General features: G+C 51.4%; 8 protein-coding genes across 8 annotated transcripts; 4 read left to right on the top strand and 4 right to left on the bottom strand.

The window, feature by feature from the left end:
- Positions 1–1,134: 1,134 nt before the first annotated feature.
- Positions 1,135–3,187, bottom strand: N0V96_007224 (uncharacterized protein; the record flags this gene model as incomplete). Its single annotated transcript, XM_065757960.1, has 2 exons — positions 1,135–2,490; positions 3,182–3,187. The coding sequence occupies 2 exons, from the start codon at positions 3,185–3,187 to the stop codon at positions 1,135–1,137; spliced, it is 1,362 nt and encodes a 453-aa protein (XP_065613483.1).
- A 195-nt stretch (positions 3,188–3,382) lies between these two features.
- On the bottom strand, positions 3,383–5,484 carry N0V96_007223 (uncharacterized protein; the record flags this gene model as incomplete). The annotated part of the gene is made up of 6 exons (XM_053198194.1): positions 3,383–3,783; positions 3,842–4,162; positions 4,217–4,568; positions 4,623–4,729; positions 4,786–5,150; positions 5,207–5,484. The coding sequence occupies 6 exons, from the start codon at positions 5,482–5,484 to the stop codon at positions 3,383–3,385; spliced, it is 1,824 nt and encodes a 607-aa protein (XP_053044392.1).
- A 1,467-nt stretch (positions 5,485–6,951) lies between these two features.
- On the bottom strand, positions 6,952–8,055 carry N0V96_007222 (uncharacterized protein; the record flags this gene model as incomplete). The annotated part of the gene is made up of 2 exons (XM_053198193.2): positions 6,952–7,227; positions 7,294–8,055. 2 exons carry the CDS (start codon positions 8,053–8,055, stop codon positions 6,952–6,954), a joined length of 1,038 nt encoding a protein of 345 aa, XP_053044391.2.
- A 3,093-nt stretch (positions 8,056–11,148) lies between these two features.
- N0V96_007221 (uncharacterized protein) lies at positions 11,149–12,975 on the top strand (the record flags this gene model as incomplete). The annotated part of the gene is made up of 1 exon (XM_053198192.2): positions 11,149–12,975. One exon carries the CDS (start codon positions 11,149–11,151, stop codon positions 12,973–12,975), a length of 1,827 nt encoding a protein of 608 aa, XP_053044390.2.
- A 191-nt stretch (positions 12,976–13,166) lies between these two features.
- On the bottom strand, positions 13,167–13,675 carry N0V96_007220 (uncharacterized protein; the record flags this gene model as incomplete). The annotated part of the gene is made up of 2 exons (XM_053198191.1): positions 13,167–13,493; positions 13,634–13,675. 2 exons carry the CDS (start codon positions 13,673–13,675, stop codon positions 13,167–13,169), a joined length of 369 nt encoding a protein of 122 aa, XP_053044389.1.
- Positions 13,676–15,383: 1,708 nt separating this feature from the next.
- Positions 15,384–17,204, top strand: N0V96_007219 (uncharacterized protein; the record flags this gene model as incomplete). The annotated part of the gene is made up of 2 exons (XM_053198190.1): positions 15,384–15,811; positions 15,941–17,204. The coding sequence occupies 2 exons, from the start codon at positions 15,384–15,386 to the stop codon at positions 17,202–17,204; spliced, it is 1,692 nt and encodes a 563-aa protein (XP_053044388.1).
- A 2,631-nt stretch (positions 17,205–19,835) lies between these two features.
- On the top strand, positions 19,836–21,671 carry SIT1_2 (ferrioxamine B transporter; the record flags this gene model as incomplete). Its single annotated transcript, XM_053198189.1, has 1 exon — positions 19,836–21,671. The coding sequence occupies one exon, from the start codon at positions 19,836–19,838 to the stop codon at positions 21,669–21,671; it is 1,836 nt and encodes a 611-aa protein (XP_053044387.1).
- A 728-nt stretch (positions 21,672–22,399) lies between these two features.
- On the top strand, positions 22,400–24,615 carry N0V96_007217 (uncharacterized protein; the record flags this gene model as incomplete). The annotated part of the gene is made up of 7 exons (XM_053198188.2): positions 22,400–22,601; positions 22,671–22,957; positions 23,020–23,146; positions 23,199–23,654; positions 23,711–24,474; positions 24,527–24,549; positions 24,612–24,615. 7 exons carry the CDS (start codon positions 22,400–22,402, stop codon positions 24,613–24,615), a joined length of 1,863 nt encoding a protein of 620 aa, XP_053044386.2.
- Positions 24,616–26,510: the final 1,895 nt, after the last annotated feature.

The raw sequence follows: 26,510 nt of genomic DNA, 5'->3' as shown, positions 1-26,510 counted from the left end.
GTTGCTTTGAACGTTTCACGGGATGAAGATACTAGACCAACATGTGAGGACTCGGTTCTCGGGGATTGAAGAAGACTTATTATATCAAGATTAGATCCTTAAGGTGGTGCCTAAAACCTGTCCTCATTTGGAGTAACAGAGTGTAAGTACAGGTGTTACATGCACGTATCAAGCCAAGTGCAAAGCCACACACAACCAACGGTCTGGAATGGGAATGATTGTGTAGTACAAGTAAATCTCATAGGTCCAGGGCCCAGAAAAGCGTCAAGCCACAGGGCTGAAAAACGTCCCAGGATCCTAAAAAAGGGAAGATGGTATGCCTGAAGTGCCGATCTGCATGGGTCCGAATCCTTCCTAGGCACACATCCGTACTCCGGGGTGCCATTCTACCAAAACTAGCCAATTGGGAAAATTTGTCACTGGTGATTAGCTGACATTTTGCTGGAATACAGATTGTGGCTGCGTCAAGGTGTCAGGCAGACTCGAGTGCTGTGCCCGCCGTTAGAAAGGGACTTTGGTGATGACTTTGGCCTGCGCTAGTATGAGGTGTTTACTAGCCACGGGCGCATGTGTTGGACTCCATTCGCATATGTGGAGAGGGTTTTGCACTTGGCTGGCTCCATTTGAGGTAGCCTTTTGGCATCACGGACACCGTGTTGTTTTCCCCTTGCAGCTTCGAGAACGCACTTTCATTATGCAACAGCTCTCTACAAGCTACGCTCAGTTCAAGACACGTGTCGAGTACTTTGATCTAGACTAAGACGCAAGCAAATGCGCGCGAGATGCGTGAATTCGATTACCTAATCTATATGGACAGTATTAGTACTTAGGAAGCCTGAATTGTTGTGTGTATGTAAACTTGCAATGCTGAAAAGAGAATTATAAGGGTAATTACATTATTCAACATGTCACTGGAGATCGACCTTCTGGCAAGTCAATGAAATCAACTTACTTCCATTGAATGATACGAAAACTTTGCAACTGGGTAAAGTATCTCAAGTTAAAATCCAAACCTACCTATGTCACCTTACTTACTTACTTGACCAGAAAATGCAACACTAGAGAAATCAAACCAACCGAAAACCGCTCTCCAAAATCAGTGAATTGCCGGGCCCAGTGCGGAAACTCTACCATTTAAGCAAAGGTAAAGTGCTTATCCAGTTCCTTCCTCAACTCCTTGGACTCCGCGTCGACAGCATCCAAGTTCCTGCCCAACCAGGCACAATCCCAGAATGTAAAGAGTGCCCAAACCTTGATGAGAGAGTGAGCGTAAGCAAAGAGAATCTGGCATGGTATCAAGGGGATATCGGACGGGTGGTGAAGGATGTGCGGCCAGAGCTTGATGGTCTTGGTCCACAGGACCCAAAGCGCAAGCAGGCCCATTTCGCTCGTGAATACTCCCCTAGTATGCCATGAAAGATACAAAGACACAAAAAGAGTTGCGTCCCAGAAGAAAGCAAAGTTGAGGAGGGTCGCTGCGTATACCGCCAAGTAGGTGTATGGCATGCGCCAGGTGTAAACGTCGCTGACGCGCCTCAACATGCAAGGGTTGCTCCGGAATGTCGTTCTCGCCCAGCGGACCAGCTGGCCCCGGAACTTGACGGCGTTCTCGTCGCCCAGCGACGTCTCGACTACGCTGTCTTCGGTCTGCTGGAACTTGACTTTCCAACCATGTCGGTACGCTTCGCGGGTGAGAAAATTGTCGTCGTCGGGGCCAAGGCCCTTGCCGCCAAAAAGACCAAAGAAGAAACGCTCCCTGCAGAACCTGTCCATGAACCCCGTCGACTTGAGGAGCTTAGTTCGGTAGACGGCGGTGCGGCCAGAGACGACAAAGACGCCTCCGTCAATGGCATTGGAGGCGCGCAGCTCCCAGTTATGGCGAAGGAGGTAGAAGCACCCGATCAGGTTCACAATAGAGATTACAGACCACTTACCAGGTGTCGTGCGAAGTACACGCTTGTATGTCGCCACCACTCCCATGTTGTTGTCCTCGAAGGGGGCCAGGACCGAAGTTATGAATTCGGTGCTGGGCCAGTAGACGTGGTCGTCTGCAAGAATCGTGATTTCGGTGTCGACGTGCGGTACGGCGTGGGCCACCTGACGGCGCTTCGAGGGGCGGAGGATGGCGCTCACGCCGATTCTCGTCGAGGGGTACTGTTTCTTGTAGCGTCTGGCGACTTTCTCGCAGCGGCGGCGCATCCTGGCGCCGACGGTGACGATGAGAATGGCAGCTGGCCTGTTCTCGAGTACGGAGAGGATACATTTTACAAACTTTTCGTTACCTGGGTCAATCGTGGGAAGAATCACGGTGACGTCTCTGTTGGTCCATTTGGGCCAGGCTTGGACAGGGGACGGCTCGTATCGCCAGCTTCCCCAAATGTTGCAGAATAGGCGGGTGTAGCGAAGGACGAAGGTGTATTGAAAGATTGTGGCCCAGTCCCCTGCAGTGTAGTCATAAAACGGCGTTGCTAGTTTGCTGTAAATATCTAACTGCCAAGATAGAAATGTGGCGAAGATGAAGAAAATAAATTGCTTTGGATTATTTCGAGGGAAGTCTAGTATCGTAGTCAGAAGTGAACTGGGGTTGAGTTGTGCTGCGGGACGGACTTGACTGCCAGAAGCATGCTGCGTCGAGTGAACTGATGATACAGAACCTTCTGTGTCAGAACTATCCGTGTAGTCGTCTGTGTAAGACATTTTGTTTCGTGCTACTGGTATCGTATAATTGGGATGAGGATGCTGAGGAATGTGTTGACTATTCACAATTCCGAATGTCTCAGATCAACGACGTTGAGCCTAGTTATATGACACGTGTAGCATGATGTGACAGAGATTGAATAAGTCTGTCGCGTTGTTAGACATTCGAAACAATGCCATTAACCTTCGTATCCAGTCTTTGTTAGCGATCAATTCTCCCCCGTTCTCTACGGAAGGAATGTTAAAACAATGCTTACATTGGATGAAAGGGAAACAAAACAAGAGTCTTTGTCAAGGGGCAAATGAATTGGCAAAAAAGACAGGGCAGGAAACCCAAGGGCTATTCTCTGTTCTCAAAGCCGATAGCCTATGACTTGTCTTCGGAACTAGGCTATTTTCTCGTTAAATGATTGGAGGCGTCAAAGTCCCGAACGTTGCGACTATTATTGGACTACATCGATTCGAGTAGGCAAAAGGACATCACCTTCATACCTTTCGGGGAAGCAAGTTTATATCTAAGCTGTGGAAGCCCAAGGTGAGGTCGTATGAGTTGTTATCGACCATATGGAAGTTTTTCTCAACGATACATTTCATTGAATAATCGATTATGATTAGCTATCTCGGGTGTGAATAAGGGAAGTGAAACATAGTGCACTCCAAGAGCCTACTATGACTCTCGCCCATCTCAGTGCATCATAGGACGAGCATCCTCTACCATCTCACTTCCGCCAAAATACTTTTCCAGCTCATTCTCAAGCTCTCTACCCTCGACGTGACGCATCTCCTTGGCCCGTTTGACAGGGTTGACTTTGTCAGCGTGAGCGCTGGCGAAGATGACATCAAGCTCTTCCAAGCTTCGTCCTTTGGGCTCAGGAAAGAAGAGATACACGCAGGGGATGATGGCGGCGTTGAAGACTGCGAACATAACGTATGTCTGATATCCCAAGTTGGCAAAGGCGGGGGGCGTGATCATAACAATGAGGAAATTTGAGAGCCAATTGGAGCAGGTTGAGAGGGCGTTGGCTTGGATGCGGATTCGGAGGTTCGTGATTTCGGCAGGGTAGAGCCAGGTCATTCCAAGCCAGCCTATTTGGAAATTAGTATTGAATTAAAAGAGGCCTTGGTAGTGGAAAGAGTGGCTTACCTATGGCGAAGAATGAATTGAAGACAAATAGGAAGACTGTTGCGGTGACTCCATAGCGTGTCTCGAGATTGGGGGCTCCATTGTCGGCAACTGTACCAGTTGAGACAGTGCCAGCTAGGATCGCCATTGATGCCATCATTCCAGATGCGCCGAAAAGCATCAGCTTGCGTCGGCCGGTTCTCTCGATCAGCGGCAGAGCAACTAGTGAAGCCAGAAAGTACTCGGTACCGTTGAGAGCGGCGAGAAGGCGAGAGAGCTCGGGACCGAAACCAAGAGAGTTTTCGAACAAAAAGCCCGCGTAGTAAGTAATCAAATTGATACCTGTGAAGATGCGTTAGTCAAAATGCTTCACGATGGCCGTTCGTCCCGACTTACCGCAGATCTGCTGGAAGAATTGTGCGGCAATGCCGAGCAAAGTTCTCCTCAAGTTTTGCGAAGGACCATTGGTCAGGAGCTCTTTATACTTGAAACCTCCACCTTGGCTTTGGACCTCGAGAGCTTCCTGGATGGCCTTGACTTCGAGGGTGACTTCCTCGTCGTCGATGGGCTTGCCAAGAAGACGAGACGTCACTTCACGAGCTTCCTCCATGCGGCCTTTCATTGCCAGCCAACGAGGCGAGTCTGGAAGGTAGAGCAGGCCAATCATGACGATGATGGTGAAGAATGACTGGAAAGCTACGGGGAACCGCCAGCGGATGGTGCCTTCGAGGAAGTAGAATCCGTAATCCTAACACAACGTTAGGCCGCAGAAATGAAGCAGCTGTGAGGTCAAAGAACTTACCACCCAGTATGCAATCATGATGCCACCAGAAATCAGAGCACCAGAGAGCGTAATGAGGAAACCGCGTTGATGAGGTCGGGCGCATTCGGATTGCCACGTTGGAATAGCTGCACTTTGGTTAGATTCTTGACCTTGACAAAAGAAAAGGACTGAGTGGTCTTACTTGATGTGACCATGCCATTACCAACACCGCCAATAATTCTGCCGGCGGAGAACAACCCGTATTCGTGGGCTCCAGCCTGCAGAATCGTTCCAAAGATCATGATGGCGCTACCCCAGAACGTGGACGACTTGCGCCCCCATGTTTCCCCGTAGAAGAGGATCAAGAAAGCTCCCAGAAAGCAACCAATCTGATAGACGGCAACGGCCGCGGCCTGCGTGTTCGGATCACCGGTGCACTGACTATAGTCTCGCTGAGTATTCTCGGGGTAGTCAAGCCAACACAGAGCGTTTGACTGATCCAAGGGCGTCATCAAGGTAATGCTCCTCTGAAAGTCGTCGAGAGTCAGAAGCGAACTCAGAACACCTCTGGGGGACTGATGTTAGACCGGGCTTGCTAGAAAGTTGGAGCGACTGATACGTACTGATCATAACCAAACATCAGGAATCCGCAAGACGCGATGAATCCGATACTCCAGTTGAGCAGCTTGCCTTCGAGACGTTTCCCACGGAAGCCCCACTCTGGCAGATCGCCCATCTTGGCAAAGAATCCCATCAAGCCTCCAGGCGACTTTGGTTTTTGGTCGACGGCGCGGCTGCTGTCGACCGAAGACGGCGTTCGGCTGCCGCCGTCGCTGGGTTGTTCGCGCTTCTCCTGCTTCTCGGTCATATTGGGCTCATCAGCCGTGCTGTGTTCGGCCATGTTTATCCAGATACCGACCCAAGTCGAGAAGTATGAGATTGCATGTAGTGGCGGACGATCACTCGAAGCTTGGGAGGTCTTGGGGAAAGCGTGGCTGCAGGATGTGCGTCCGGCTTTGTACTCGCTCACTTCTCACCCTCCACTTATGTCTTGATCAATATCGTGGGCCTCCAATGAGAGGGTAATTGTTGAAGGATGACTTGGCTGAGGTCATATGGTAGTTTGGGGAGCTGACAGACGGCCTGGCGATGTCGATATGGAGACTTTGCGTTTTGGACGGGCCAGCGCTACCCACACTTTTTCTCCGGAAGGATGTCTTGGGTGTTGGTTGGTTTCTCCAATCAACAGCAGAGAACGGCCCGAATCCATTTTGTAGGTTGACTGGTCAAATAGCTTTCACCATGTTACTTTAGTTTCAATGATCGCGAACCCTGATGTTCCAATTCAATTTCTTTTATTCTCGTCATCTATCAGAGAGGCAGCTAGCTGTGCTTTGAAATAGGTCTGTATGGGTAGCTTTTCGCCAACATTTAGCTCCAGTCAACCTCTAGAATACAGCACGTAAAATGGCTCGAATGCTAGAAAACATGTCTTCAAGATACCAGTCGTTAGCCAGGCTGACTTCCGGCAGTGGATCGCGAGAACAATCGCCGAGCCCGAAGAGCCAACATGCTCCCGCACGGGTTGCCCAACAGAGTAAGCCGAGGCTGGGCGGTCCAAGACTTTTGTGTTTTTCTCTTTGGCCTGAATAAAAAATCCGGTAAGCTGAAAGGTTTATGGGAAGATTAAGACCCTTTTTTAGTCTTGGTGTTGTCTTGGTCGTCGCTTGGTGTTTCTCGGCGGGCAAGGGTTCGCTTGCGGAAATGACGTTGGCCAAGTTTTAAGCTTAAATCGCTATTAGTTGGCTGCTGTCGGACTTTTTGATGCCTACGGGGTTCTTGAGTCCCTCCACTTCCATGTCAGCAGCTGCGGAACCTGCATCTTGGCGGGCCTTGAGCCAACATGTATGGGCGGCTTTGTTTCCGAGGGTGAACATGAACGGCGCGATCTGCGAGAAATAAGGAAGGCGTTGTTCGTTCGGCATAGGCGTTGTATGTGGGCGACTCAGTGTTGCGTAGCCGAACTCATATCGACTCTCTAGCGATTCTATCTCTCGTGTCTCGTATGAGCGAGAACTTTTCCTCAATCTGACTGAAGAAAGTAAACCACTATCAACTCTCTGCTCACGATGGACTCGGCTTCCGAATCCTCAGTTTGTGGCGGCAGGCCTAGACTGCCATTCGTGAAGTAGTGAAAAGTAACTTGAGTAAGTACCGCTTCTACGACATAATATAGTCTGGGCAGGGCGAGTCACGCAGCCGATGTTGCTTGGAATGACTCAACTTTCAGTGCAAGAAAAGTGGCAAGAGATTTGTCATCAGTCATAATTCTTTCGTTTCATTTGAACGTTACTTATGTTATGACCCATCAAAGCTTCAGAATAGCCTTGCCGAAGTTCTTTCCGGTAAGCATGCCGATCAAACCATCAGCAGCGTTGTCAATGCCCTCAGTCACCGCCAACTTGGACTTGACGCTTCCCTCAGACAACCACTTCTGCAAGTTCTCCTGGTGATCCTTGAAGTAAGCGGGGCCGAACTTGGGGTTGCCAACGAGGAAACCCTGGAGGGTGATCTGCTTGGTAACGACCTGCATCAAGCCGTTGATGCCCTTTTGCTGACCGGCGGGGGTGTTGTGGTTTGAGATCTGTTCTGTGCATCAGCGTCCCATTCAAGTTCATGTAGGTACCGAGCTCTCAATTTAATCACTTACCATGCCACAGACAGCGACGCGACCCTCGGTGTTCATACTGGTGAGAGCAGCCTCGAGGTGGTCTCCACCGACGTTCTCAAAGTAAATGTCGATTCCGTTGGGGGCCAACTTGGGGAGAGCCTCAGCAGGCTTCTCCTTCTTATAGTTAAATCCGGCATCGAAACCAAGCTCCTTGGTGATGAAGTCAAGCTTCTCATCTGAACCAACGGAGCCGATCACGGTCAGACCCTCACGCTTCGCAATCTGACCAACGAGCTGGCCAACAGCACCTGCAGCCGAACTAACAAAGATGGTCTCGCCCTTCTTCGGCTGTCCAATCTTGTGCAGGCCGGACCAGGCGGTCAAGCCCGGCATTCCCAGAGGTCCGAGGAAGAGCCCGAGGTCCAGGTTATGGGGGTTCCGCACCTTGCGGGCTTGCTGCAGGATCTGAGGTGTGACGCGAGCGTACTGAGCGATGGGCGTGTGGGAGTAGACGAGGTCGCCCTCGGCAAAGTCTGGGCTGTTGCTCTTGAGGACCTTGCCGACGGTGCTGTTGGTGATAGGCCCGTCCAGCTCGAAGGCGGGGGAGTAGGACTTTGTGCCGGCTTCGCGCATGCGACCGCGCTGGTAGGGGTCGAAGGAGGCGTAGAGGACCTCAATGACCAGGCCGCCCTCAGGAGCATCGTTGAGGTCAATGGGGCGGTCCTCGATGGTGAGGTGCTCGCCAGCTACCGGGAGACCGGTGGGGATCTTCTTGAAGATGAGAGTCTTGTTTTGGGTCATGATGAATGGTGTGGTTTGGACGAGCTTCTTAGATGATTTGAGTGCTCTTGTATTATGAGCTTCAAAATGGTCCTAAAGCTAGTAAGTAGTGTCAGACAATTGGAAGACCGGACGTCAAGAAATAGTCTTTCAATTAAGCTGCTTTGACGTAGTTGTGGGCAGAAGTTGTGCCGAGGTATGATAGGTATGATTTGTAAGGATATTAACGCCGATAAAGAGAACCAACCCCGCGCGTTCCACGCCACACCCCGCCTTTCCTCAACTACGATGCTTTGGACAGCTACACACGAGTAAGGTGCAGTAAATATGACGTGCTGTTGCTTAATCATCAATTAAACTATCGTACGACGACGACTATATTGATAATACATGGCAAGTCGCCACAGACTGGTCTTCGGGACGAATGAAGCTATTCACAAACCAGCTGACTGACTAAAAATTCTGCGAATTGGAGCTGACTGTGGTTCGTTTGCTTGGCTGGTTGACATGTCATGTCAGCACTCTAAGATCATTCCCTGCCGGCTCAGTTCGCATCTCTGCCGAGTTCTGACAGCTTATCAACGCATTTGTATTCTCGATTGTTTAGAGGTTTTCTGGATCATAGATTCATCAGAAGAGTGTTTAAAACAAGGCTTCTGTAATTCCATTCCTGTACAGTGGAAATTGACCTTTGAAGACCTCCAGCTCCCTGATACATTGATGTCGCCACATACTGTTATCTTTCAAGTCTGAGGTTGATGCTCAAGCTTTCAAGCTTACTTACCTAGTTGCTGCTTAAGGTGGATGTCCCGATTCATGATATGTACTTGTACTGGTAACTCGAACCGTCCAGCCGGTGCAAGAATGAGGTTAAAGGCAATCACGAGACATGCAGCGATGCTCATCCCGGCCGCGACGTGTAGCTTGAACGCATTTCTTGGTTCCCTGTCTGTCGCGCTCAGTTCAATATCTCGAATACAATGTGAATGTTGATCTCTTCGAGACCAGTTATTCTACCAACAGTTCGCTTTAGAGCAAAATCCATCCAAGTCTGCGTGCCTAACCAAGTGGAAGACCGCCAGATACGCCATCAACTCCAGGTGCACAAGCCCCATAGACGCCCATTTGGTCACAATCAACTTCTCAGCGTTGCCGAGAAACCACGAAACCAAGGAGACCGACAATATCGAAAACCAGAATCTCCATGCCAGAGGATAATACCAGCACGGACCAAAGTAAATCTCGACCGTCGTCCATGTGCCGACCCCTAACAACCACATGAACGCTCTTCCAAAAGTCCAATTCCACTTGGACATCTGCGTCATGCTGCCGCCTGTTTTCAAATAAAGACTTGCGAGGCCGCTCCATCCGTCTAGTATTGCCCTGATATCATCCCGTGTTCGAGGCGGCCAGAAGCGGAGAATATTGGCCTTTGGATCGCAGAAGCCACCTGGAACAGCCGAGGAGACCGTAGCCGACGTTGCGGTGGGAAGAATGAAGTAGCTGAGAAGCATAAAGGTCTGTCTAAAAGTGTTGTTTTCCAAAACGGACCGCAGCACAGATCCTACAGGAAAGAAGTCGACGAGGCATTGAGATCCGTTGGTGATCATGTGCTTGCCACCAAGAGTGGCTATGATGGTTTTGAAAATAATGGCGACGGTCTCGGTGGCTCCTTTGAACCATGACTCCGAGGATGGCGATGACTGGGCTACAGAAGCTTCGGTGCCACCACCGCCCAATATAGACTCTAGAGATGGGAATGGGATCCACAAGCTGATTGGGGGAAGAAAAGCATCCATGGCGACTTTTGCCATGACGAGGCCTATTACTGCCAGTGAGAAAAGTACCAAGTATACAGGAGTGCTCATCCTATCCGGCTGCATATGCTGTTCCGGTGCCATCGGAATATGCTCATGGTCTCGATGGTCCGGATTTAGTCGCGCCGCCATCCCGTCGTGCTCTTGGTCTCGTTCCGGCCGGTCGTTCCGGGTACCTCGGAGCTCCGGGTCCATGTCGTTGACGAGTGGCTCCATCAACTCTGTTGCAGCTCTTCCACGGATGATTTGGCTTGGGCGAGGTCCAAGGTCAGCTCCCGTCCGCCGCGCAAGGAAATCGTTATGTGAAGGTGATGGCATCAATATGGTTGAAGACAACAAGGAAGCCTGGCGCCATGGGATTACGAGGTGCAGGTGAGATGCGGCTTACCTAAACTACCTCACTTAGTAAGTAATTGCTGTGCCTCTCACTGGAGAGAAGCCTTAGGCTAAGGAATGGCCAACCTGCATAAGTGGCTCAATGAACGGTTGGCTGAAAGGGTAAGGTAAGACAAGGTCAGTTACGTCCATTGTTATCAGAAGGGATTGGTTTTGATTATTGCTCAAGGCAGTGAGAATGATCTTTCTTTTTTCTGTCTTTGTTTCTCTCTTCTTATCCAATCCCTTACTGACTACCTACTGGTTCTGAAGCCACCTTTAGTTTGTCGACAACGAAAATAGTTTTCTTCAAATTGTCATAGATCAACAAGCATTGATCCGTGTCCTGGAGCACATTGTGTAGCTCGACATACCACAGCTACCCGTAACCGAGAAGCAGCGTGGTGTGGGATCTGTCAGCATGCAATGTAACGCATCCCATCCACTAAGCGACGGCCCGTCTTCCCCTTAAATGCCTCCAACAGACATACCTCAATCTGTCACCACGACCGAGACAAAATCCTACGCCGTGCTGACGTCTTGCTGGGGCACCAGAGACTATCGAATCTGACAGCTGGTTTAATGTAACAACAGAATCCGATCCGACCTTACAGCATCTTTGAATTAGCCCGGCGCGCCCGGAGAACACATATTTAGCGACATTTAAGCATGCTCGCCTAAATCTATGGGAGTGGCGCATGGAACCAGCGTTCCGGTGACAAAAATCCATGCTGCTGATATGCCTCCTGGCGTACGATGATGTGATTCAGAGGGCATACTTAAGTATGAGCCCACACCATTGACCTTCATCATGGACTTCTCTAGGGAGTTGAGCTAGGCTCACGTCTTCAAGTGAGACCCTTCTAGCAAACCGCGCTCGTCGATTGAAGTATCAAGCGACAAACCCACCTTCCACAACATAATGCTGCGGGCTTTCATCTTGTCGCTCGTGAGCCTCGCGGCAGCGCAAGACCGCCTCTTTTCCTCGGGCTTTGCATACCCTGGCCGCAATGCAAGCTACGATTACATCGTCATCGGCGGCGGCACCGCCGGCCTAACCATCGCGTCGCGCCTCGCCGCAACCTCTGCCTCCGTTGCCGTGGTCGAAGCCGGTGGTTTCTACGAGGTCGAAAATGGCAACAACAGCGTTGTTCCCCTTCTCTCGCTTACTGGCATCGCCTTCATCGACCCGTCGCCAAATTTCACCCCGCAGCCCCTGATGGACTGGTCCCTGGTCTCGGAACCGATCGCGGGCGCCGGAGGCCGACGGGTGCACTACGCGCAGGGCAAAACGCTTGGAGGGTCTTCGGCGATCAACACGATGTCGTATATCCGCGGGACAAAGGGCTCCTATGACCTCTGGGCCGAGTCGGTTGGCGATGAGACGTTTCGGTGGGAGAGCATGCTCAGGTATTTCAAGCGCTCTGTCGATCTCACGCCGCCGAACGAGGAGAAGAGGCAGAACACGAATGCGACTGTGCGGTTTGATCCCCGCGACTACGACGAGCAGGGAGGCCCACTGCAGGTTTCTTGGAACAACTGGGTCGATCCGACGCTGACGTGGCTTGCTCAAATAGTTCTGAGCCTCGGACTGAGCATCAGCCCCAAGGGATTCGGCAGTGGCGAGCTGGCGGGATACGGCGCGTGGGTGCCTTCGACGATCGAGCCGGGAAAGGCGCAGCGATCTACGAGCGAGAGCAGCTTCTTGCGACAGGCTATCAAAGACACTGAAATCACTGTCTACACTCACACTTTGGCAACCAAGATCCTGTTCGACGGCAATAAGGCCGTGGGTGTGAGCGTCAATTCCCAAGGGGTCGAGTACACCCTGTTCGCTAATAAAGAGGTCATCCTCACCGCTGGCACGTTTCACTCTCCGCAACTTCTTCAAGTCTCTGGAATTGGCCCGCGCGAGAGACTGGAAGCTCTCTCGATCCCAGTCATCGCCGACGTCCCCGGCGTGGGACAGAACCTGCAAGATCCAATTCAGATTTTCGTCGCGTACCCCGTCAGCACACCTTCTGCACAATCTCTGACCAATGACCCGGCTCTCAACCCAGGCTTCGTTGAAGAGTATCTGAAATCTGGCACTGGTCCCTACAGTTCCGCTGCAGGCTTTCTGGCTCACGAGCGGCTTCCCAACCCTACTCTTACCAACCTTACGCAAACAACTCGTGATAAGCTTGCTTCATTTCCTTCTGACTGGCCTCAGCTTTCCTTCATCGTAGGGTCATTCTCAACTGGGCCAGGACAAACGAGCGGGACTCTTGCTGCTTACCTCCCTCTCGTCTTCTCCCGCGGCAACGTCACTATATCGTCAGCCTCCATCAACGCGAAGCCGGTCATCAACTTGAATTGGCTGTCCGACCCCGCCGATGTGGAAATGGCTATTGCAGCCGTCAAGCGGCTTCGTACGGCCTGGGTCTCGCCAGTCGCCAATACGCCGGGTTTCAAGACTGGCCCTGAGATGCTTCCTGGCGCTTCGGTGCAGACCGAAGAGGAGATACTGGAGTATGTCAGGGCTAACGTGGGACAAGTATGGCATCCTGTGTCCACTGTTGCTATGGGCAAAGAGGAAGATGTCACATCAGGCAAGGCGGTGGTCGACAGCCGCGGGCGTGTGTTTGGTGTCCAAAGGTTGAGAGTCGCTGATGCGAGCACTTTTCCATTTGCTCTGCCGGGACACCCTCAGTCTGCTGTGTACGCGTTGGCAGAAAAGATTGCGGAGGATATAATTGCTGGTCGTTGAACAAATCATATTCATCGATACTGTGTTAAATTGGCTATGGTGACTATGAACCTGTGATACTCTCCGATGGCTCTCAATGCTTAAAATAGCACGCCGCTTTTCCCTATGTCCAAGCCAGACTGATGTGGCCAGTAACGCTGCTCATGCAACATTGCCCAGACGGTAGCCAAGTAAGAGCTCAGTGACATGTCTCAGTGTTTGTCCATGTGTTCGATGAACTCTTGCAGAGCCTTGCAGTCAGACTCTCTGCATTCGATTTCCGACTGGTCTCCCTCAAAGTATCCTCTTTCGTACTTGAGAAAATGCACACGACTCTGGTTCTCTGCAAGAGCTTCCTTGTCCATTTGCATCTTTTCACGACGACCAATGCTTTGGTTAACGGAGTGCAAAGTCATATAGAGATCAGCGTCGATCACAGTGATAGATTCGTCAGCCAGCTCGCAAAGTTCGCACTTGTCTTGTGTGCAAGAGTCATCTGATAGCTCCCTGTTGCCGAGATCTTTGTCGCTCTCTTCGTTCTATTAATCTATTGTTAGCTTCGGATGTTTGTACGGTCATGTGGTCTATTTCCCCGAGCTGATGTGATGGGATGTGGGGGGAATGGAGGCACTGGTGAAAAGGAACTCAAAGGAAGAAAGGAAATTGAGGCTCGTCTTACGGTGCCGGCGCTGGCGTTGGCGTTGAAAAGCCTATGGCCCATCTTGTCTCAGTACAGCGTTTTCGCTGGTGTTGACGGCGGAGAATTTCTAGAGTGTCTGTGATGGTAGGGCCCTGGTAAGAGGTCAGATGGAAACTTCCCAAGGAGATTCACAGTATCTCACCAATTGGATGTAGACTGACTGGGCATCGGTGATAATTGAGCTGATTGCAAAAGGAAAGGTGTTCAGGAATAAACAATCCAAGGCACCTTCTTTGTAGAAGGCCGCCTCGTTGATTGTGTGGTGTGTCTGAGCAGGAATTTATACCGAATATATCGAACAAAAGTTTGTGCGGAGGGGTTTTCTTCGGTCGACTTCAGAGACTGCCTGCCAAATCCAAAGCAGAAGGTACATAGACATATCGTTCGTTCCTCCCTCGAATCGTTTCTGGGCAGATTGAGCTTGATCTGATAAAGGAAGATTGGGTGGAATATGTTGATGGAATACACGAAATACATGGAGTCTGGTCTTGGTTCTGCACCTCCAGCAGTACTGCGAATTCGTGTCAGGGGGACTATCAACTCCAATCCCTTCTAGTTGGGCCCAGGAGGTCTATTCGGAATGGTCTATGTGAGAACATTTATTCTTAGTTCTCAACACCACGCGTAACCACGAAATTCCAGGGAAGTGGATTCCACACAAGTCTTCTCCAGAAAAGCTTCATGTAGAATATCTACGGCCTTGACAATGCAAGTAGAAATACTTTTGTCGAGTGGATAGACTAGGTGGGTGAAAGTCTAGGTAAAACATCCAGGTGAGTCGTGACGGATCCTGTCTACTAGAGTGAAGAAGCTCTCCAGGCCTTCAATGAGGATGTAGTTATAATTTTGCTCTCCCCGAAGTTGGTATACTCGAAAAAAGATATTAAAGGGACCCAAAACAGGGTGGGGTTTATCTCATTGTGGTGGGTGATGTATTTTGGGGTCTTGTGACGGTTCGATGCTCCAAAACCTCGCCCGGCGTCCAAACTTCTGGTATTACCCACTATGAGCACGCTTCTCTTTAATGGGGCCAAGTGTATAAGAAAGGCAGCTAATGAGTTAGGGCATGATCAGAAGCTAGAAAGATTAGATCAGAATATGATGTACCAATAATTAATTCTGTTATATGTTGAGAAGCACAGATGTGCACAGGTAATAAAATAGTTCGAATTATGGAACCATATTCAGCCACAAAGTAGTATCATGTCAAAGGTGCCAGGCATTGTTGAACCTCGTGGGATCATTACCTTAGGATGGAATGTGATGCGGTCTTATAAGCTAATCACCTCCGCGACTGTAGATGCTCTAATGACTTCACGGCGGCTGGATATTTGTGTCGCAGTGCTCTTTCAGTATGACGGTCACTGTTATCCTGTCTTCTTTTGCCGTTGTTTGCCCATCGGGAGGAAACCCCGCACTTTCAATTGCGCATGTGCCGCTTGTGCAGGATCAGAATGCAGAGATCTGCAAGCCAAGCGCCTGATCCATAGAGGTAGGAGGGAGACGATTGGGGAAACGGAGTAAGCGATAAACGGGAATCTTGTGACGCTTATTGCTGCTACTTCAAATGTTCCTTGCTGTTTGATGCGCCCTCTTTAGTGTATCCTGTTTGTCCTTTAAAGAAATAGGACAAATGCTGTTGAATGCCGCCTCAATTTGAGAAGTACAATTATTTACACGTCTACAAGCTTTAGACATCGACAGCCAGTGCTATCGACGCAGAAAACCGATGGAAACTACCAAAGAGAAGCTGGAAAGGAGAACAGAAAGAGCAGGAGACCCCGCTGGCATCGCCATCGACAACGACATCGAGCCGGCAACGGCGACAAAAAGCGGCACAGTCGCGGACCTCAAGCAACAGCAAGAGCTACAACACATCGGAACACTTGACCGGAAACTGAAGTCGCGACATGTTCAGTTTCTGGCTCTATCGGGAGCCATAGGCACGGGGCTTTTCGTCGGTAGCGGCCAAGTTCTGTCGCTGGCTGGGCCGTTGTCCGCCTTCATCTGCTACGCCGTGACCGGGTTCAACCTTTACTGCGTGATCAACTGCCTCGGTGAGATGGCTGCGTGGCTTCCGATCCCGGGAGCTGTGCCAATCTTTGCTGCGCGGTTCGTTGATCCTGCGTTGGGGTTCACTTTGGGATGGAACTACTGGTAAGCGATTCATTTTTGAAGGCTTCACGGGGTACGAAGATGGAGACATAATTATGATTGTCAAGAGACAGGGAATCTAAATTCTAGATCCAAGAAGATAGGAACGAGCGGGCGCTAATTATAAGACAGGTACCAATTCGCCATCGGTGTCCCGATCGAAGTCACCGTCTCGGTGGTCATCCTTGACTATTGGGACCACGCCATCCCACAAGCCGCCCTCATCACCATCTTCTTTGTAGCAATGGTCCTTGTAAACTGCCTCCCGGTCCGTATATACGGTGAAGCAGAGTTCTTCTTTGGCGCCATCAAGCTCACAACAATTGTCGGCCTCATCATCCTAATGTTCATCATCACCGTGGGTGGCGGGCCAAGTGGAGACGCCATCGGCTTCCGGTACTGGCATGACCCCGGGCCGATGAACGAATACCTCCGGTCCGGCGCCCTTGGCCGCTTCCTTGCCTTCTGGAAAGTCTTCATCCAAGCTACTTTCTCCTACGGTGGCAGCGAAATGGTCGTCGTTGCGTCCGGCGAGACTGAGAACCCGCGGCGCAATATCCCAAAGGCAATCCGCCGCGTCTTTTGGCGCATTGCGATATTCTATGTCCTTGCCATCTTCCTCGTCGGGCTGTGTGTCTCTTCGGAGGACCCTAATCTGCTCAATGCAATCAGCAGCAGCAGTCCTGGCGCCGCGCAAAGCCCCTTTGTCATCGCTATCAGCAACGCCGGCATCGGGACGCTGCCCTCCATCATCAACGGCGTGATCCTCAGCAGTGCGTGGAGCGCCGGCAACAGCTTCTTCTACGCCTCCACGCGGGTCCTCTACGCTGCTGCACTCGACGGCAAGGCGCCCGCGATCCTTAAGTGGGAGCACTTCGGCGTGCCGTACGCCTGCGTCGCTGCTACGTCGGCGCTGGGGTGCTTGGTCTATCTCAACGTGAACAACCGCGCCGCCGAGGTGTTTTTCTGGATCAGCAACCTCAGCGCCGTGAGCACGCTGGTTGTCTGGGCCAGCGTGTGCTACACCTACCTACGGTTCTACCAGTGCCTGCGACATAACGGTATCGATCGCGATACGTTGCCGTACAAGGCCCCAATGCAGCCGTTTCTCGCGTACTTTGCCATTGTCTTCTGTCTCGTCGTTGCGTTGTTCAATGGGTTTGATGCATTTTTCCCGGGGCGGTTCAGTGCCAAGACGTTTTTGCCGCCGTATATCGATATTCCAATCTTCTTGTCACTGTTTTTAGGCTACAAGTTTGTCAAGAAGACCAAGTTTGTAAAGGTTTCCGAGATGGATATCTGGTCAGGCAAGGCGGAGATTGATCGACTTGAGCCGACGTGGCCGGTGGTGAAGCCTCGCAACTGGTTGGAACGGATTTGGTTTTGGATCGCGTGAAGCGCGGCACACCGCTGTCGGCGATGTGGCAGGCTGTTCGACAGTACAAACAGTACATATAGTAAGCATGGATCACTTGATCTTCTTCGTCGTTGCTAGTACTTCCTTCGGCAACAAAATTTCGTGAGAGTTGGGCGAGAGTTGGGCTGAAAAGAGGTGAGTGAGGTGGGAGTTGGATCTAGACCAGAAACTTGCCGCGGCAAATGACTACTCCCTGAAGCTACGACCTTTGGAGTACTCCCTCTTAGGTTCCAGACCGGCGGTAACATCAATTCTCATGACCCCAGACCCAGCGGTGAGCAACTAGTTTCTCACGAGTGAAAATCTTTGATCAATAGCCAGATTCCTGGCGCACCCGACACTCTGGTCAATATCCACAGACCGGTGGCCGGGGAGCTCGGGCGCCGCCTGGGACCCAAGCTCCGATACGCCAATGCTACTGCAGAGTCCCGCCAACCCTCTTGTTTTCCACAATCTTTCCATGTGTCTCTTGACCCTCATACCTTGGGAAGAGATTAGATCCTCACTTAGCGCTGTAGGGAGAATTCCAGGAAAAAGCCTAAAAGGTACTTGACAACGAGGTATTTTGCAAAGATCATGATGCACTGATGCAGACGGCACTTGTGTTAGTGCCGCAGACTAGTAGCGGTAGCCTAGTAGAAAGACGGCAGTCAGACGCATCACTTGTGGCGTTTTTGTAGTGTTGGTGGCATGCCCGGTCATAATTCAGCTCTACCCACCGGCCGACATGATCGCAGGCGTCATGTGGGGGAAGCCTAGAGTAAGTAATATCCTCATCCTAGCCTAAATGCAGAGAAGTTCCAGACTACTCGGATTATCGATGGTTTGTGGACAGCGTTCCGCAACAGAAGAATCAAGTGGAGCGATGACAGAGGATCGTATGGTGGGTGTATTCTCTGAACAGGCCAAGAGACCTAGACTCAGGACGTGAACATGAGCCGATTTTGCCCACACGGAGAAACCAACCACCTCTAGTCGCCGAGGCCGGTGCTGTCTTTTCTTTGGAGGGGACCCTTCTTCGGTGGTGCTGACAGGCGCAAATGCGGCCTCGAGGCTCGCGCGGGTGCGAATCCATTTGTCAAAAGCGACCGGGTTGACCGATGTTCTGATCACTTGGCCACCCCGTTCCTGAGCCAGTCGGGGGCATGCGGAGATTGGTCATAGAGTGGGGGCCGGATTTAGAGACACAGGGTCGTGGACTCGTGGGTTATCTTTGTGGGCGACTTTGGGTTGAACTGAGTTGGAATTGTGGTCTTTTACGAGCTAGCAGACTGGGAATAGGATCCCGATGCTCGTTGCAATAATTGCTCGTCAAAATATCACGCAGAACGAGGTAACAACGCGGTAGCCGTCAGATGGGCTGGGAAGCTGGAGTTAGGAGATTTCTTGCAACAAAAGTGCGCCGAGGTCGTTGGTGGTGGCTGCGGGTAGCCTGATTGAGTCAAGTAGAACATCTGCTGACGTCCTTTCTTTACCCCCGGTACTTCATCGCAAGTGAGAGAAGAGGATGAGTGAGTATGAGACAAAAGAGAAAGACCAACTCAAACCGTGCCTTGGCAATCTTCGTGCCGAGGAATGGGTGGCAGGATTATGGAATGCGCCACGACGGCTTGGAGGACGTAACCGTTTGCGGTATCGATCGCAGCGGTTCGTGGTGCGAAAGGCGCACGCTAAATCAGATAAGATGGATCTGATAAAAAATTCTCTGATGGCTTGAGTCCTTGATTCCGACACCACAAAGTTTCACACCACCAACTTGAGTGCTGGCTACACTCAAGGACTTCAACTCCGAGGCTTGAAGACCCGAGACCAGGGATCAAAGGGGCGCTAGTCTATTAACTAACAAGATGCGAAAAAATCATCACGGCTAGCGCAGGCTGCGTCAGGCTGGATCGACTGGCTCAGTGGTTCGCCCCCCCTCCCCGTAGGTTCCCAGTGTCTGGCTGCCGACCGAAATGGCTCCGATGGGCAAAGATGGATGGAGTGGCCTTGATTGGGCAGCGCGCAGGCTGCCTGCGAGCCTGAGAGACATTGATAAAGCTCTATTCGCCATGTCTGGAAAGTTAAAAAGGGCCCTGGATGTAACCTCACCACCTTGTCCTCCCTGTCGTCCCTGCAGGCGGATCCTCTCTCTGAATTTTCTCCCTCTTTAATTCATTCCATCCCCGGTCGGGTCATCAATTTGATCTCCTTTGTTGCTTTTCTTGCCTATAAACAAATAGTTGCGCAGTGTTCTCTGTGCAATTGAGCAGACACGCAACTCAAGAGACGCTACCTTCACCTGGCCCCGAGTTCCTCACCTTCTCGGTCAACGCTTACCTCGGCGCATTGACCTTCGGTGTGTCGCAGCTCCTGCCACATACCGCAAGACGTCACCGGAGCCCCGACTCTTTCCCGAGTAAGTGCCGCCGTCTTTCAACGTCACCTTCCGTCACGACTCTCAAGGTTGCCGGCGCGGAAGTGGAGTTTCGCCGACATCATCCGGGGATCTTGCGAAGTTCAGCTTCAACTACGATTCTTGTTTTGCGACCTCCCTCTGTCCTGACACTGACCTTCCCCCCCCAGACTCTCTCATCATCCAGTCTCGTCTGGGTACTTCAGTCATTCAAAATGGGTCTCTTTGGTCGTAAGAAGGAGACTGAGTCTCCTTCGGATATCGTCTCGCCCACCGCCGATGTCACCTCAACGGAGAAGAATGCTCCTCTCTCCCAAAACACTCCTCCGCCTCCCACGTATGAGTCCAACAACATCTTTGGCGAAAAGTCGCCTGGTGTTGCGAGAATCGAGGCCCTGTCTGCCGCCATCACCACTACCGACCGGTACTTCATCTTCTTCGGCGTCTTCCTAGTCGCCTACGCCTACGGTCTCGATGGAACCCTTCGCTACGCTTACCAACCCACCGCCACGAGCAGCTACGCCACGCACTCTCTTCTGGCCACCGTTAACGTCCTCCGCTCTGTCATCGCCGCGGCTGCCCAACCCACATCCGCCAAGATTGCTGATGTCTTTGGTCGTGTCGAGCTCATCTGCGTCTCCGTTGTCTTCTACGTCGTTGGTACCATCGTCGAGGCATGCGCCACCGAGGTTAAGGCCTTCGCCGCTGGTGCCGTTGTCTACCAGGTTGGCTACACCATGATCATGCTGCTTGTCGAGGTCATCATCGCCGATATTACCTCGACCCGCGCCCGTCTGTTGTTCAGTTACATTCCTGCGCTTCCTTTCATCATCAACACCTGGGTCAGCGGTAACATCTCCGCCCTGGTTCTCGGCGAAAGCACCTGGCAGTGGGGCATCGGCATGTGGTGTATCATCTACCCTGTCTGTGCCCTCCCCCTTATCATCAGCCTGTCTATTGTCGGCCGCCGCGCTAGGAAGCAGGGACTGCTCGACTCTTACTCGTCTCCTTTCCGCATGCTCGGCCCCAAGAAGTTCCTCATTGAGCTGTTCTGGCAGCTCGATGTCATCGGTATCATCCTGGTTATCGCCATCTTCGCCCTGATTTTGGTTCCTCTTACCATTGCCGGTGGCTTCTCAACAACGTGGCGCGAGGCTCACGTCATCGCCCCCCTCGTTATCGGTATCCTTTGCATCCCAGTCTTTGCTGTGTGGGAGATGAAGGCCAAGCACCCTCTCGTTCCCTTCATGTTGATGCGCGACCGTGGCATCCTGGCCCCTCTTGGCATTGCCTTGGGTCTCAACTGGGCTTGGTACATGCAGGGAGACTACCTCTACACTGTCTGTATTGTTGCTTTCGACTTCAGCATTGCGTCCGCTACCCGGATCACGTCGCTGTATTCCTTCTGCAGTGTCATCACCGGCTTCATCCTGGGCTTCATCGTCTTCAAGGTCCGCCGCCTCAAATACTTCATCATCGCTGGCACCATGCTCTTCATGGTCGCTTTCGGTCTGTTGATCCATTACCGTGGTTCCCCTACCTCCGCCGGACAAAGCGGTGTCATCGGTGCCCAGGTCCTTCTCGGTATCGCAGGTGGCATGTTCCCCTATCCTGCGCAAGCCTCGCTCCAGACTACTCTGAAGCACGAGCACCTTGCAATCATGACCGGTCTTTACCTCGCCACTTATAACATTGGATCTGCCTTCGGTAACACAGTATCTGGCGCTATTTGGACTCAGGTTCTGCCCTCCGTCCTTCAAGAGAACCTTGCACCCTTTGGCAATGACTCTCTGGCTACCGTAACCTACGCGCAGCCTTTTGTTGCCATCGCCGAGTACCCCGTTGGAACTCCCGAGCGCGCGGCCATCATCGACTCGTACCAGCACGTCCAGCGTCTTCTTACCATTACCGGTATCTGCTTGACGGTACCTCTTATCGCGTTCGCCTTCCTCCTGAGGAACCCCAAGTTGAACGACCAGCAGACGCTTGCCGTTGACGACGTCCAGATCCGTCCTGTGGAGGACAATGACAACCTGCAGAACAAGATCTAAGGATCGAATTTGGATGCACCAAGACTCCTGCTGTAATGATTTCACGTAATTGATTTATGGATATCCAGAACCCTGTACGAGGCACGATGATTCGAGTCTCCATTTAGAGATTGTGGTTAGAGATACCATTCACAGAAAGATATAGTCGTAATTTAATTTTCTTCCTAATTCACAATCGACCTTCACACTGTCTGATTACCTGAGTAGCCATCGCCGCCATTTCTCTAACACGCAGACTGTGCCAAGACTAACTTGACGTAGCAACTGCTTACTTGCATCTGTGCCAGCCCCCGTCGATACCGCACTCTAAGCCCTTCCCCGCACGAAACGACCCGACTTGAATGCTGTTGTCCCCTTCATAGTCGTCTAGGACTCGATTCTAATTCGCTAAATCTACAGCATAAAGCAAACATGCGCTTCTCTATGTCTAAGATTCTCCATCGTTCTTGGGAACGAGCTCACTCAGCACATTTCGATTGGCGTTCCTGCGACTTTTCCCGGCTTGAGTTACTCCAATGCAACGTCGTTTAGACTTCAGCTTACTGGCATATGCACGTACAGGGCCTCTGCATCGCGACAATGGCGAGACCGTTGTCATTCTCGCGTTGACAGAAACTCGTCTTTAAAGTGAGTCTGCGGCGCGATGCTTCTACGTTGACTCTTCTCTCTTGTTGTCGCTTTACCTCCTCAAGAAGCCTGTTCAGTCTTGTCTTAGTTTTGTAGTCCAGATGCCTAGAGTTCTCACGACCCCCACGAAGGCCATTCTGGCACTGCTGGCGTACAGCTCATCTTCACTAGCACTACAGATTCTTCGCTACGCGACAATTGCCTCGCGAGATGCGGTTGCCGCGACTGATTATGACTTTGTCATTGCCGGTGGAGGCGTCTCGGGTCTTACCGTTGCCGATCGGCTGACTGAAGACCCAAGCAGTAAGTAGAGACAGTGTCATACTTCAACTACCTCAGATGTGAATCCTCCACCTAATGCATGTGATTTAGTCAAAGTCCTGGTCATCGAGACCGGACCTTTCGACAAGGACGAAGACAGCGTTCTCGTCCCGGGTGCCTTCTTCCCTGTCCCGTACCTTTGGCCCAACTTGAACAGCGCGCCACAGTCTGCGCTGAACGACCGCATCTTCTCAGTGCCTGCCGGCCGAGTGGTCGGCGGCGGTTCGGTCGTCAACGGCATGGTCTTTGTGCGCGGTGGAAAGTCAGAGTATGCGGCCTGGGAGGAGCTGGGTGCCAGAGGCTGGGGATGGGATGACCTGTTGCCTTACTTTCGGAAAGTAAATTCGATCCGAACATACAATCAGCATGGACCTGAGAATGCCGATTAACCATTTGCTAGAGCGAGAACTTCTCGACCCCGTCTAGGGATTTTGCTGACGCTGCCAACATCTCGTGGGTAGAGTCGGCTCACGGCCACAGTGGACCTGTCCGTGCCTCGTATCCCAATTATTACTTCCCCGGTGCTGGTATGCAGTTCAAACTAAGAGGAGCAAGAACACTTCCACTGAAATCACGTAGAAAACTTCTGGCAAGCCGCTTTGCAAAGCGGCCTTACCCCTTCCCCGGATCCCAATGGCGGCGACCGGGCCGTCGGTCTCTTTAACTTCCCCACCCTCGCCGACGCAACAACCCGGACCCGGAGCCACGCACGAATCAACCATTACCAACGCGTGAAAGATTCTCGTCCCAACTACCACATCTTGGCTGAACACACTGTATCCAAGGTCCTATTCAAAGGAAAGCGGGCTGTTGGTCTCGAGTATCTACCTTCAACTGGTGGTGAGCGCCTCGAGGTCTACGCAAAGAAGGAGGTCCTTCTGGCTGCTGGGGCGCTTCATACGCCACAAATTTTACAACTTTCTGGCATTGGGTCAAAGAAGTTCTTGAAGACCCTTGGGATTGATACCGTTGCTGATCTGCCTGGGGTCGGCGAGAACTTTATGGATCAGGGTGAACTCAAGGTCCCCTTCACATGTCAGTACCATTCCAATTCGAAAGCAAAAGTACAGTGACTGAAGAAAACCACGCAGTTGAGAACAACGTATTTCCCAACTCTGGAGCCCTAGATACCAACGCAACATACGATGCTGAACAGCGCGCCCTTTATGACGCCAATAAGCAGGGAGCGTACACCATCGTCAGAACCTTGAGCACAAACCTAGCCGTACCGCCGCTAGCCAACACAACCTCATCCTGGCGCGACATCCTCGCCACTGCAAAGTCCCACCACCCCACCGAGTTTCTTGCTCCAGGTACCCCTTCATCCGTTCAAGAAGGCTACAAGAAGCAGCGGGAAGTCGTTTTAGATCAGCTCGCAGGCCAAGACGTGCCCCTCGGCATGGTCCACTGGGGCACCGGCAACAGTATCACGCTTTACTTCCTCCGTGCGCTGAGCCGCGGGTCGGTGAAGATTAACTCCACGGATCCGCTGCAACAACCCGTCATTGACTTTCGCACTGCTTCTGATCCCACTGACTTCGACCTCGCTGTGGCGTTGTTTGAGAAGGGGAAGATCATGTCTGCGCCGGCGATGAAGGTTCTTGGGCCCAAGATGGCGGCGCCGTATGATACCGCTTCCAAGGAAGAGATGAAGACATTATTGGCTGCTAACATGTCACCTTCAAATGCACATTCGTGTTGTACTGCGGCTATGGTGCCCAAGGACAAAGGCGGTGTGGTGGATACGGAGATGCAGGTTTATGGGGTCGAGGGGTTGAGGGTTATCGATGTTAGTTATTGGCCCATGGTGTTGACTGCTGCGCCGACGGCAACAACTTACGCATCGGGAGAAAAGGTAAGAAGGGCCTCTGAAGTGGTTTCGCACCAGATTACTAACTTCATTGCAGATTGCGGATATCATCAAGAAAAGGTATGATATTGCCTCACTCTGAATAGCAATGAGGGAACTTCAATAGCAGTCTCGTGTTCCAGATGATAATCCTGGTCATTGGATGAATTAGCTGAATCTATTGAAAACTTGCTTGTTTTCAAGCACAAAAAACCATGCCTGAGTGCCGGCGCGTGTTAACTATATTCGTTGTGCATGTGTAGTGTCGTTCCATTCGATGCGTTCTCGACTCGGTTGCTTTTGACTTCATTCCGGTTTTTGTGCGTAAACCACGTATCTGTGATACCGTCAGCCGGGCTTCGATTTCCCAACGAGGAGAAGGGTGGTTACTTACACTGGCCACCATCCGTGTATGGACCTGTCTCGCATGTCTTTCCTAGCATCCACCAAAAAGACTTCGAGCTGCTCCGCCGACCAACCTAGTGCCCTAGTGAAAAGAGCCAAACTAAGTCCGGACAAGCCATTTCCTAGGTTCTCGTACGTCCACACGCCTTCGACACAAGACGTTCAGTCAGCATGTAGATCTTTACGAGTACGGGTTGAACACGCAGCCGATTTACCTAGCTCTTTGTACTTTGGATCCTTTGGCCAGGGGTTCGACGGCCACTTGTAAATCTTTTCCTCAATATTGGTGAACCCCGCTTCTGCGAGCTGCTCTTTGTAGAATTTGCAGCTGTCCAGCGGTCGTTTCCATATCGCCGCCGCTTCGAGCATATGTTCTGCCCACTTTTGAGTTGCGCATTCGGGGCTGACTGTTCCGTCGTCGCTTTGGAGATCTAGGAGGATGTCGGACAACTCTATCCAGCCTCCGGGTTCGAGGTTTCTATTATAGAATGTCAGGCAAGAAGGCGGAGGCGAGTAGATTGGGTATAAAAGCCCAGCGTGCAGCGAGTAAGAACTTACTCGTAGCTTTGGCGGATAAACCTTGGCCAGTCGGCTATGGAACCTGTGAGCATTCGGCCAAAGATGAAGTCGAACTTGTAGGAGTATGTCCAGTCATCTTCTAGATCGTCGATGTAGAATGTGACGTTGGGAGGTACACTGGACATCGGTTAGTAAATCAGCGGGTTGAAACACTTTCATTCGCAGAATCATTATTCTAGTGGTACTTACAATGGCGGTTGTATTGGGCTGAGATCAACACCAGTTATCTGCCAATTTTTAGCTACCTGGTGAGGAGTTAGGGAGTTTTGAAGGAGCCTTACCAGTGTCTCTTGATGATCGTCGGCTGTTAGGAACAGGCCATTAGCTATATTGACTCATTGGATTCGCGGATGCGGCTATCTTACCAAAGTCCATTGCCCAAATTCCAGTTCCGGTCCCGGCATCTAATACTCTTTTCAAAGGCTTGTCTCGGCCAGCTGGCGATACAAATAGCTTTCCATCAAAGGTAAGTGTGTATAAATGATGTTGAAGATCTATTGCGCAGGCATGAGCATCTCTTTGATGAGAGAACAAAGGTTATGTAACTTACCGAGCCTGTCGTTTTCAACCTGCGATTCCAGATGGGAAACGCGTTAGTTCCCAATTGAGGTTGGAAGGGCGGTTAAACTGCTGAAGACCACCTACCGCGTCATTCGGCAAAACATATCCTAAGCAAAATCCATAGTCAGCACAATAGATTATGCGAGTTTTTATCAAGATGGAGAGCTTTGAATCACTCACTGCCTTCTCGATATGCGTGGTATGTTCTTCCATTTTCTTCGCGGTAACGCATGATACTGCTTGTCATGGATGCAGATGACCCGAGCACAGACTGCAACACGGGTTAATTTTACGCGTAACATTGCACCGCTAGACCGAGGTACCACTACTCACCACTCCCATGGCCGAGTCGCTGTCATCATTGGTATCGTTCTCCTCTCCATTCTATCAAAAGAATCAGCATCAAGGTCCGTCGAGTGCAAGCAGATATGTTGAAAGGTTGCCGAACTGACGTCTGCTTCGAGCGGGCCGGCTTCCGCCGGTGCTGGATCCGCCAT

Source organism: Colletotrichum fioriniae (genome assembly GCF_027942845.1).
Source record: "Colletotrichum fioriniae strain IMI 355084 chromosome Unknown scaffold_8, whole genome shotgun sequence".
NCBI classification, from domain to species: Eukaryota; Fungi; Ascomycota; class Sordariomycetes; order Glomerellales; family Glomerellaceae; genus Colletotrichum; species Colletotrichum fioriniae.
This window is presented reverse-complemented; position numbering and strand designations above follow the sequence as displayed.